This window comes from Diabrotica virgifera, chromosome 2 (assembly GCF_917563875.1).
Source record: "Diabrotica virgifera virgifera chromosome 2, PGI_DIABVI_V3a".
NCBI classification, from domain to species: Eukaryota; Metazoa; Arthropoda; class Insecta; order Coleoptera; family Chrysomelidae; genus Diabrotica; species Diabrotica virgifera.
In genome coordinates this window covers 275,672,158-275,685,624 of record NC_065444.1, presented here as the reverse complement: position 1 = coordinate 275,685,624, position 13,467 = coordinate 275,672,158, and the positions used below count along the sequence as shown (strand labels likewise).

At 32.1% G+C, this 13,467-nt stretch overlaps 1 protein-coding gene across 1 annotated transcript; it reads right to left on the bottom strand.

Annotated features, from left to right (window-relative positions):
- Nucleotides 1–217: 217 nt before the first annotated feature.
- Nucleotides 218–2,608, bottom strand: LOC126880987 (FLYWCH-type zinc finger-containing protein 1-like). Its single transcript, XM_050645070.1, has 2 exons — nucleotides 2,128–2,608; nucleotides 218–228 (listed from the first exon to the last, which is right to left on the bottom strand). Exons 1-2 carry the CDS (start codon nucleotides 2,606–2,608, stop codon nucleotides 218–220), a joined length of 492 nt encoding a protein of 163 aa, XP_050501027.1.
- Between the last annotated feature and the right edge of the window lie 10,859 nt (nucleotides 2,609–13,467).

The following is a 13,467-nucleotide window of genomic DNA, read 5'->3' as shown; positions in this document are numbered from 1 at the left end:
GCCTATATTAAAAAAAGGTGCTACTGTAGTATGCGGTCTACCTCGAGGGTGCGATCTACCTGAAAGATTTACACAAAATAATAAAATGCAAGAAAACTTTTGTAGACAAATCTCACAAGTAATAGACACTTGGAGCCAAGTAAAGACTTAAATAATAAATAAATAAAAACTTTAGTAAATCTACCAGGCTATTTTATTTAAAAAGAGGGGTTGATGTTTACGCATAACCTGCAAAAAATTACGGTGTTGTTGCATTTAATTATTGTTTGAAAATCCTTTTGAAAAAAGATTGTAATTAGCAGCTCATGTATAAAGCACTGACAAAAACAATCTTTACAAAATGAATAAAACGCATAAGTCAGAAGAATATTTTAATTTTACTTTTCCAAATAATACTTTGTCATATCAATTTACTATTTAAGTTACTAAGCCACAAGATCAGCTCATTCCCAACTAGAATAGCTAATTGACATGACAAATTAATTTATTATTAAGTATTAGGTTAAAAAAACAATAAAAATAAAAAACACAGATTAGTCATTTATTTTCGGAGTAATTCAATATAATTTTAGGAGCTGAGTTGTCGACAATAATATCGATATCAAACGACTGATAGCAGGTGCATTATTTATTTCAAAATATGGATAGTTACTTACCTAACAATATTATTGCATTCCAACAATGATTATCAGTTTTTAAAATTAATTTAGAATAGATAAAAAAAATATTGTAAGCATCTCTTTGATGTTCACATCAAAGAGATGTTTATATTGTTTGTACACATTTAGACTTTATTATTGGATTTCCGGAATCATAAAAGTCGTTAAGATAATCTACAAAAGCATTACCTGACTACCAGATTAACTTCTGTAGCAAATATTTAGACTAGGTATAAATACGAATCTCGGAAAATTGTTCGAATGTAATTTGTTCGAAGAAATTTATTCGACGGAAATTTGTTCGAATGTTATTTGTTCGAAAAGAAATTTGTTAGAAGATAAATTTGTTCGAACAAATTTAATTCGAATAAAATTCCGGATACCGTTTTTAAGGGTTGAAAAGTTTGGGCGCACTTGAACTGCAGAAATTTTAATAGCTATAATTAAAGTGGGTACTCGAATTGCAAAAATATATATTTTCAAAATTATTATTATTTACATATGTTATTACATCCTGTTATTACATATATTAAAATATACAATCGTACTTACAACGAAATATTATGGGCAACTCCACGTAAATAGGTTATAGTGTCAACTCTTACATCAAAACCATTTACTTCATTTAACAGACGTGCTGCACTGTCTTTATATTTCTTCTTTTGTTGATGTATGCCGTGACCAGCAACTATTTGTTCGATTCGCACATTATTTATAGCTTGTTCCCTTTTTATTGCTTCGATCAATTTCCAAATTTTTGGATGTTCAGCTCCTACTTGCCCCTGAAATCCACGGTGCCATCCCTCTATGGAATTATTGGTCTTTGGAAGACCATCTAACACAGAATCGTAGCAGTTCCACATAGAAATGGGGAAACGTGGTTGGCGACGCCGATTTCTGCGATCTGGACGACCTATCCAAGTATCCTCGAAGTAGTCTACCACTTGCTGAGCTTCTTCGGGAAATTCTTCATTATCGATCAATGCTTCGAAAGAATTTATAACTTCTCTTGAAGGAACAAATGCCAAAGCCGACAGCATCCTAATTTTTAGAGCAAAGTCTATATTATTATCGTATATCCGTTTTAATCCCTCTTCTTGAATTCGTCGATATATGCATTGACAAAAGTGGAAAAAACAACCACGTAACCTGGTTTGTGGAAACTCTGCTCCAATAGCTTTTATCATGGCAGGTTCGAAGTCAATCATAAAAGAAGTTGGATTCACTCGAGGTTCTAGCCGCTTAACTACATTTAAAATTTCACGATACACGGCTTCAGTTTTATTCGGCAACAGTGCATATACCAATGGAATTGCTACGCATTCATTTATTCCATGAATTGTATACAATTGCTCAAATAATAATGGTACCGTTTTGAACGTGCCATCAGCGTACCAATGCTCGCAATTTACTAGGAGTTGTAAATTTCGTCGTGTTGTAAACAATAAAATTCTCAAGTCAATCATACCACTATCAAATAAGAGGAAGTCTTCTCCATTGTCGGTTTTTCGGTACTCATCCGGAAATTGTATTTCGGCGCGTGTCTTTGGAAGCGTTGGTTCGCTATTCTTCTTTAATCTAACGTTTCGAATAGTCCTTTTCATGCTTTCTATTGAAGGTAGCTGGGAGCTTGCTGCAAAATGTAGTTGACAAGACGAATTTGAAATAATGTAGTGAGGTGTGTCTCGAGTTCTAACTGCAGCTTCCTTCATATTACTGTATGCCTCTTTCGCAGTAATCACGGCAGCTTCACCAGCATGATTATGTTCACCAGTTTCTTTCACTTCTTCTGGTCGTCTTTGAATTGCTCGACCTTTACAAGAGAACTTCTTAAAATTTGCACACTTCCAGTAAACTTTGGTATCACAACTTTTGTCCTGTACGTATAAATATCCGTGAAAACTAAGCATATCTTTGCCTTTCGAACTTTTAAAAAATTTCGCAGCCATTTTAAATCACAAATGTCATTAATCTTAAATGTCATTAATAAAATAAAATTCCTACCTGTCTAATTGCAATAGTGATATTAGAGATTACCTAAGTCATTAAGTATTAATCACGTAGACCATTCCCTAGATACGAATTCCTCGAATAATTTATTTTCGAACCAATTTCCTTTCGAACTACTTTCTTTCGAACAACTTTCTGTTCGAACAATATATATTCGAATAAATTTCCGTCGAATAAATTTCTTTGAACAAATTTCATTCGAACAAAATTCCGGATCTGATAATGAAAATAGGGCCCGACGGGCCCATGTTGCCTCTTTACGTGACAAAATTCTTTCGACGCAATAAATTCAAAAATGATCTGAAAAGGAAACATACTTCTAAACAAATTCAGTGATGCATAAAATTCAATCAATTTTTTTTTATCAGTTTATGATAAAAGAGTTGGCGTCTCGGGCTCGTTAAACCCACCTTGCCCGGATAAGGGTTGTCAATACTTAAATACGAGGAAGTAAAAGCAAGTACTTCTTTTTATTCAATAGACCCATGATCTCCATTCCATGGGTCATGACTGGTAGAATACAATTTTTGAATACCCTTTTCTTTCGATTTATTGATATCTATTTTTTTTTTCAACACATCACTGAGTTTTCTTATTGCTGTCCAAGTCATTCTTATTCTTCTAGTTATCTCTGTCGTTTGATTCTATTGCGTAATTTCATCGTGTGTCCTAGGTTACTCTTCGATACTTTCGATCTCACTTCCATCTAAGTCGATTGTGATATTTTGATTTCTCATTTGCCTATTTTAAGTTTGTGTAGTTCTCCTTAAACACAAGTATTTCTTGTGGATTTTCTCTCTATAACATACGTTAAAACTCTCTATAAGAGCATGATTAATTATTTATATGGGAAATAAGCCACAATTAAAATGAAAAAAATAATTTTATTAACGTTTCGACGCCCAAATCGGGTGCCGTTGTCAAAATACAAAATATTACTAAAATAAACTAAAGTGTTGTTGCTAAGCAAAAAAATTCTTCTAATAATTTATTTAATCTCACTCATTTATATTGGCAATTCAGACATATATTATACATTTTAAAGTAGAAGACTTTAAAATGATATTGCCAATATTTATGAGTTGCGTTCCTGGGACGACTTACTGAAAGATAGTTCATTCGATTACATGAAATTAACCCCAACTCAAGAATATCCGTCATAAAAAATTATAGCATGTGATATGTCTTTAAAAAGACAACCAAATGCAACGACAGTAAAATTCTCGCGTTAGAGACTTCATAGTAAATCACAAGGGAAAACCAGGAAAAACCTGTGATACTATCCCGACATCGTAAGTATTTGGTCTTACATTAATTTACTCTCAAAAAATAATACCAAATTCTGACTTGTAACATGTTTAAATTATAAATAATATTAATAATACTAGATATATAAGTAATACTAAAATATAAAATATGTACTAGCTCGATATTATTGACTTACTAATCTTGGTATTTTCTTTCTATTGACTTCCTCTTTCAGTATGGGTAACCACATCCTACTGCATTCTACCGAGGAATTTGCGACACAATTGGTTTCATTTAGCATAATTAGAGCCGCTTCTTTGATTTTTCTCTTTTTTATATGATAGAGCCAAAATTACTTGTTCTAACGAAAATTCCTTTTTAGCAGAAAAACAATTGTTAACATCTGTTTTATTAAAAAATGATTATCCTTTATCGTTTATAAATAAGGAATTGTCAAGATTGGATCGAATGGAACAGAACAACTTAGAACGGGATCCTACAACATTCACCAGAAATAATACGAGGAAAATATCAATACCATATATAAAAGGACTATCCGAGAAACTTAAAACAATAGGAAATAAATTCAACATTTCAACAACATTCAAAACAACAAACACATTGAGATCTATTCTATCTAAAACTAAACCTAACAATGATCAAGAAAGAACAAAGAATTGCATTTATAAAATACCTTGTGAATGCGAACAATTTTATTTAGGTGAGACATCAAGACCATTAGACGTTAGAATAAATGAACATCAATCTTATATTAAAAATAGAGAATTTGAGAGATCTCAAATATGTCAACACGCATGGGATAATGAACATAGAGTTCAGTGGAGAGATTCAAGTATAGTCCTGAAAGAATCAGATAGTAAAAAGAGAAAAATCAAAGAAGCGGCTCTAATTATGCTAAATGAAACCAATTGTGTCGCAAATTCCTCGGTAGAATGCAGTAGGATGTGGTTACCCATACTGAAAGAGGAAGTCAATAGAAAGAAAATACCAAGATTAGTAAGTCAATAATATCGAGCTAGTACATATTTTATATTTTAGTATTACTTATATATCTAGTATTATTAATATTATTTATAATTTAAACATGTTACAAGTCAGAATTTGGTATTATTTTTTGAGAGTAAATTAATGTAAGACCAAATACTTACGATGTCGGGATAGTATCACAGGTTTTTCCTGGTTTTCCCTTGTGATTTACTATGAAGTCTCTAACGCGAGAATTTTACTGTCGTTGCATTTGGTTGTCTTTTTAAAGACATATCACATGCTATAATTTTTTATGACGGATATTCTTGAGTTGGGGTTAATTTCATGTAATCGAATGAACTATCTTTCAGTAAGTCGTCCCAGGAACGCAACTCATAAATATTGGCAATATCATTTTAAAGTCTTCTACTTTAAAATGTATAATATATGTCTGAATTGCCAATATAAATGAGTGAGATTAAATAAATTATTAGAAGAATTTTTTTGCTTAGCAACAACACTTTAGTTTATTTTAGTAATATTTTGTATTTTGACAACGGCACCCGATTTGGGCGTCGAAACGTTAATAAAATTATTTTTTTCATTTTAATTGTGGCTTATTTCCCATATAAATAATTAATCATAAAAATGCCACAAGGAAATAGCTTCAGAACAACTATAAGAGCATGTCAATCGTCGATAACAGTTACAATAAAAAATTAAGCTTATTTCGACAATTTTACAAAAATTCAAGGGGTGCCAGTTTTACTCAACTTCAGCTGTTTTATTGCCATTTCGATTTTCCGTTAAGCCGTTCTCTTTCAAAAATTTTCTAAGAAAACGTGATCGTGATTTAATAACAACCCTCGAAAACCGATAAAAATCATCCCAAACCCGATTTCCTTAAAATATTAACCGAATCCCGAAGACTGCCTGTACCTATTTAAAATTGAAAGTGATTTTCCCAGAGGAACATTAAACAAAGGAACGAAGCATCCGGCCTCCTGACACCCTTTTTTATAAATCACTCAAGTCCCAAAAGTGTCGTAATTACCTAAAAATATAGACTCTGGTATGGTGGGATAAGAACTAAAAAGGTATATATACGGATTGTCTTTTTACAACAACGTTGTTTAATATAACAAAAACTACAAAATAAGGGTATTTTACCGATGATAGTAAATTTGAAACTAAACAAAACAGTTTCTCTGTAAAATAGACTAAAACTGAATACAAAAGACTAAATATATGATAATAACTAAGAAAACAAATATACAAATAAGCATCTTCTTCTTCTTCGTCTAGCCATTCAGTCCACATCTGAACATAAGCCTCTTCAAGTCTTCCATTCCATTGTTTTTTGTTGTACGCTACTCGTAGCCAATTTTTCCCGGCAGTTCGTTTCAGATCATCGTCCATCTCATAGGAGGTCTGCCTCTGGGTCTTTTGTGTTGGTATGGTCTCCAGATTAGAATTGTTCTGTGCCATTTGTTTAGATCTGTCCTAGCTACATGTCCAGCGTATTCCCATTTCAATTTTAATGATTTTTGTACCACATCGGTGACTTTAATTATCTGTCTTATCCGTGTGTTTGTTTTCCTGTCTTTAAGTAATATGCCAAGCATTGCTCTTTCCATCACGCGTTGAGTGACTCTGAGTAGGTTCATATTCTTTTTTGTGATTGTCCATGTTTGTGCCCCATATGATATGTTAATATCGGAATAATTCATGCATCAAAAACTTTAGATTTAAGATGTAGTTGAATTTGCTGATTTCTGAGTATATAGTTCAGTTTGCAGAATGCTGCTCTTGCTAACTTTCTTCTTCTTTTTATTTCTTCCGTTAGAATTTCCCTATTTAGTTAATTTTTTTTGTCCTAAGTATATATTCTTCAACGTTTTCTATAACTTTGTCGTTTATTATTGTCACGGTTTCTACGGAGTGTACGACTTTTGTTTTGTTTAAATTCATTTTCACTCCTATTTTAGAAGATTCTCTGTGTTGTTTTTGAAAGCATGGTTTGCAGTTCTTGTAGGTCAGTAGCTATCAGGATTATGTCATCCGCAAATCGTAGATTAGTGAAGTAGCGACCATTGATGTTTATTCCCTTATACAGGGTGTCCAGAAACTCTACCGACAAACGAAGACAGGAGATTCCTCAGATAGTTTTAAGACAGTTTAACCCAATTCACCTAGTCCGAAAATGCTTCTTAAGAGAGCTAGAGCTCCTTGAAGATGGCGCCATGAAATTAGTTTTTCTTAAATACCTCCAGAACGCATTTATTTAGAAAAACGAAAATTGGTATGCTTATTTACCTTTCAGAGATGAATCGATTCCATCCATTGCAAATTTCTAGTACCGGTCATAGGCGTCCGCTTTGGGTAGAGCAACGGGTATTTTATCGCATAACTTTTTTGCCCTTAACTTTTATGCATTTTTGACACAGGATTATTAAATTGTGAGGTATTCTAGTACTAAAAGGTACTCTTGTTTTAAGTCGGTAGGACACACCGTTTTCTAGAAAAATCGATTTGAAAGTTTTTCGTTTTTGGAATTTGAAAAAAAATTGAAAGAACTTTTCTACAAAAAACGAAGTATTTACCAACATAAAGTAAGAGTAACTTTTAGTACTCGAATACCTCATAATTTAATAATCTAATGTCAAGAATGCTCAAAAATTCAAGACAAAAAAGTTATGCTATAAAATAACTGTTGACCTACCCAAAACGGACGCCTATGACCAGTACTAGAAATTCGCAATTAATGAAATCGATTTATCTCTGGAATATAAATAGATGTACCCGCTTTCGTCTTTCTAAACAGTTTTTCTTTGAAATATTTTTTTTTATTTAAAAAGCGAAAAATTTTTTAAATCGATTTTTCTACAAAACGGTGTGTCCTACCGATTTAAAACAAGAGTATCTTTTAGTACTAGAATACTTCAAAATTTTATAATCCAGTGTCAGAAATGCATAAAAGTTAAAGATAAAAAAGTTATGCGATAAAATAACCGTTGCCCTACCCAAAACGGACGCCTATGATCGGTACTAGAAATATGCAATGAATGGATTAGATTTATATCTTGTAGATAAATACGCGTACCAATTTTTGTTTTTCTAAATAGAAGCGTTCTGAAGGTATTTAAGAAAAACTAATTACAAGACGCCATCTTCAAAGAGCTCTAGCTCCCTTAGGAAGCATTTTCGGACTAAGTGAATTGGGTTAAATTATCTTAAAATTATCTGAAGAATCTCCTGTCTTCGTTTGTCGGTACAGTTTCTGGACAACCTGTATTTCCAATTTAGATTTTTAAACACGTCCTCTAAAACTAAGGTGAACAGTTTGGGTGATAGAGTGTCTCCCTGTTTGACTCCCCTGTTTAATGGTACAGGGTTCGTGTATTCATTTTCATTTAGGTAGTATGTAACTGTAGCTTGGTTCATAGTTTCTTTTATTAAGTTAATATATCTGCTGTCTATTCTACAATTTTGCATTGTGTTTATTACGGCCGTGTGTTCTATAGTGTCGAAAGTTTTTCGTAGTGTACAAATGCTATAAGCATACATTTGGGCAATGTACTGATAGAAAGGGTTGAAAAATGCAAAAACATAGGAATCTGGATTTCAGAAAATAATAATCAAACAAAAGAAATAAGGGCCAGGATAGAAATAGCAACAAACTTGTTTGTAAAAATAAAAACAATTTTCTGCAACAAAGATCTTAGATTAGAACTGAGAGTAGGAGCTCTGAGATGATACGTATTTTCGATACTGCAATATGGACGTGGAAGATGGACATTAAAGCGTGAACACATAAGCTTTGATCGCTGAACAACCCGAACGTACCCAGAGGGAGAATGCATCCGCATTACAAAATGGAGCATTCGCGGAGGTCGAATTTTTCCCTCTGAACACCCTCCGGATTTTTAATTCGGTGTTCGCGCAGTACAGAAAAAAGATCCTGAACATGTTCGGGATAGCCTCTCGATGTTCGAGGATTTTGTTTCGGATTTTAAGTTCGCACATGCGCACAAAATATTTGAGAAGAATTTCTTGACATTCTGACCATTATTCTGTTCTTACTCCGTCCAATTCTTAACCTAAACTATTGTTTTGTTAAACAATTGGAGATGTAGATTGTAGTTTTTAAAGTTTTCAAATTATGTAAAGTGTTGTATCATTTCAATATTCTTCAAACACATTTTAATATTTTTTATATTAAAGCTTTTTAGTTGTTTTTGTCAATGTTTTCCATTTAGTATGTTTATAAATAAGTAGGTACCTTTTCTAGTATTATTATCTTATTACTTTTCATTCGATATATAATATTTGATATAATATTCGATAATTATCTATTACGGTAGTATTACAGTAAATTGTACTGTTTTTACTTAATTTCTTCTATCTAGATGAGCTTATAAGTACCTACATATTCTTGTGGTTTATTTTTTAGTTTAATTTATGAGTTAAATTAGTCTCTTATTGAATAATGAATCATAAACAACACATAAAACTTACTCTGAAACTATTTCTTGTGTCTTGTTATATTTCATTATTTTTGTGGTGTAATAAACCACAACACAATGCCAAAACGCACTGCACTGCACGCCGGGATTTGTTGTGGTTGGATCAGAGAGAGCAGCATATGTGCCTCCTGATGAGAGACTAATAAGTTTCGAAACCGGTAGGGGTGCTTTCTGCACTCTCTGATTGGACTAGAATATGGTGCGGCTGTATTTTTGTTTTGCAACGGAATTGAAAATGGTTATTAATTTTTGATTTACATGGTTACTCTGATTGGAGTAGGGATGGAAAAAACCTACCGGTTTAAACCTAAAACCGGTTTTTTACTTCGCAATAACCGGTTTTACCGGTTGTTTTTTTGTCCCGGTTATAACCGGTTTTTTCTTTTTAAACTAAAAACCGGTTATTAGGTTTTTACGGTGATTAGGATTAGGTTAGGTATTATTTTGGATCCCAATCATAATTATTATTCTCAAGTAATTATTCCAAACAAAACCATAATTCAAATTTTATTTTATTTTATAAAATACAGAAGGGAACTGAAAGTGCAATCTCACATCAGCCAGAAACAATTATTAAGTTTTCTTATAATATTTCCTTGAAAAGGTATTTGTAATCATAATATTTACATAAGAAGTGATCTGGTTTAATTAGACGCAAACATCATCTATTTTTCACACTTAACTCTTGACATTGAAAGTGGGTGAATGACTTTTTCTGATTACCAAAAATAATGCTCTGACTATGAATATCGAATTACTGATTACGAATACGAATCTCCAAGAATTTCGCTACGTTTTAAAAACAATACACTCATACTTACAGGAAGTATTAAATGAGTTAAAATGTACCTATTCTACAAATATACAAACGTCTTAAAAGTAATACATGTTCTTTCGATAGTATTCCTAATTTTGATCATATTGATATCGAGTCGAATGGAGTATCGCAAACTAAAGTGTATTGTAAATGTAACTTTGTAACTAGTCCTGTCGCCAGGGGGGGTACAACGGCCTCGTTAATTCAGATGGACTTACCCAAGTTTTTTTTATGTATTTTGACCCGTAGAACACGAATTTTTTGGGTAACAGTTGATCCGGATGTCGATAAGATTGTTATAGACCAAGAACTTGAGGAATCAAATAACAGCGATTTTTGGCAAAACAAAACAATATTTTGTATTTTTTGGGTCATTTTAAGCAAAAAATATTTCTACAAGTTTTTTAGTAGGATGCACAGTTTTCGAGATAAACGCGGTTGAACTTTCAAAAAATCGAAAAACTGCAATTTTTAAACCCGAATAACTTTTGATTAAAAAATAAAATAGCAATTCTGCTTAGCGCCTTTGAAAGTTCAAGTCAAATTATGTCGGTTTTGATTATTTGCATTGCTAAAAATTTATTGTGTTATTGTTAAACAAAGCTACAAACAACTAGTGCGTGAGTGATGTTTCTATGATTTCTCATTTAAAATCGAACGAGTAGGTAGAATAGGTACTAGTGCAATCAAGACTATTTCTATGTTACATGCGTTAAAACGCATGTAAAAGCACGGGAAACCCTACGTGTTTATAGCTTTGTTAAACAATAAAAAAATAAATTTTTACCAATGCAAATAATCAAAACCCATATAATTTGACTTAAACTTTCAAATGCGGTAAGCAGACTTGCTATTTTATTTTTTAATCAAAAGTTATTCGGGTTCAAAAATTGCAATTTTTCGTTTTTTTTAAAGTTCAACCGCGTTTATCTCGAAAACTGTGCATCCTACGAAAAAACTTGTAGAAATATTTTTTACTTAAAATGGCCCAAAAAATACAAAATATTGTTTTGTTTTGCCAAAAATCGCTGTTATTTGATTCCTCAAGTTCTTGGTCTATAACAATCTTATCGACATCCGGATCAACTGTTACCCAAAAAATTCGTGTTCTTCGGGTCAAAATACATAAAAAAAAACTTGAGTAAGTCCATCTGAATTAACGAGGCCGTTGTACCCCCCCTGGCGACAGGACTAAACCTATTGGATTAAAAAACCGGTTTTTTCAAAATTGGTTTTTCCAAAAACCGGTTTTTTGGCCGGTTATAATCGCCAGGTTAAACCGTAAGCAAAAAAAAACGGTATAATAACCGAAAACCGGTGTTTTGTCAAAAACCGCCATCCCTAGATTGGAGTACGAAGGGAACCATTCTCGTTGTAACTTTACCGCTCCGAGCAGATGGGGCGTGAATTATAAATTGTAAAATTCCCTCATCTTCTTTAGTCTCAGCATTCGTATGGCTTGCAAATTGTAGAAGCCTCGGAGGTGTAACCAGAGAAGGTTCCCATTGTTTTCAGTCTGGAGGGATGTAGAGTAACATTATGTTGTTTTATGTGCCATTAGAGTAAAAACTTCTTTAGTCTTTTTAAAATTAGTAATTTGTTATAATAGAAATTGTACAGTAAAAGTTCTTGTACTCCAAAGTAAGATAAAATTACTTTAACTAACCGTCTACTGTTACATATTTCAACACCGAATTGCACATTGCTTCCACAAATATTTGTTAATGAGAGTTTTTATAATTAACCACGGAAGTTTACATTGAATATATGGAAAAGAATGAGGGAGACCTATGTATATCCAGCAGTGAATAGATCCGGGTTGAATGGTGATGATGACTTAGAAGTTTGATTTTCGTCTTATGTTGAGAACAAAAGATATTCACAAAGTAAACTTCTATCCTGGAGAAAATTCTGTACAAATATACTAATGCAGAGGCATCTTTCTACTCTTATTCTACTATTGCTGAAACAAAGCGAAAACTGGAATATCTCTTAAGGCCAAAGTATATTTTCTATATTAACAAAATTCATTTGAGAGTATCTAAAATATTTTCATTTATCTCTTAACAAGACATTCCGTATCCGAAACTTTACAACAAATTCTCACAAAAATCTTAATGTCCCACTCTTACAAGCACCACTCGAGAATTCAGGTGAGAGAAATGCAAAGGGAAATGAAGAAAATATTCGTTGCCTGTACGAAACGCCAAGGCGTTCCGGCAATATTTTATTTTGGGGTGGAATTTAATTAAGTAGATAGCCATCTGATACGGGAAAAAGGGGTAAAAGAGGTGAACGTGGCATGCTGTGTCCTATGGGAGGAAGGTCAGCTGCGGGATTTTACTCCCGACCGAAATTGTCACGTATGTCTGATATTCGGTTTTTGTAATACTTGAATTGGAACTACAAGAGAAACGTGAATTTCACTCTTAATTCTTGATTTGGATTAAACATGTTATAAAATGGTGAAAATTTGTTTTAAAAATTCTATAATAGTTATTTATGATATAAGTGTTAAAAGTACACGTTTAATTCACGCATGTAAAAGTTTGCAGAATGAGCGAAGAGAATTCTGCAATTCACATGAATGCCTTAAAAATGTAATTTTAACACTTATATCATACAATATTTTTTACAAACGTCTTATATATCAACAATTATAATTTTTTCATTCTCAATTACAGGACAATACCTACAAAAACTTTTACTTGAACTTGACATTCCATTTTTATATTTTTCTTGACATTACATCAAAACTGCCTTTACTGTCAATATGTAAATAACAACAACTATGAAATAACATCTTACTTTTATTGTTGTATATTCTAACAAATTTTTTCTACAACTGTGTTAAAAATCCAATTTTTAGCACTCCATAGGAGCGTTAAAAATGCTACTTTAAGGCACTAGTGCTTTAAAAATTTTGAGGCACTGCAGTTAAAAGTGAATTTTCAAATTTTAAAACGTCAAAATATTTATATTTCATTTATTAACATTATATTGCATTTTTAACACGTTTGTATAAAAAAACTATTATAATTTGTTAGAATATACAACAATAAAAGTAAGATGTTATAGGCAGTTTTGATGTAATGTCAAGAAAGATATAAAAAGGAATGTCAGTCAAGTTCAAGTAAAAGTTTTTGTAGATATTTTCCTGTAAATGAAAATGAATAAATTATAATTGTTGATACATAAGACGTTTGTAGAAAACATATTG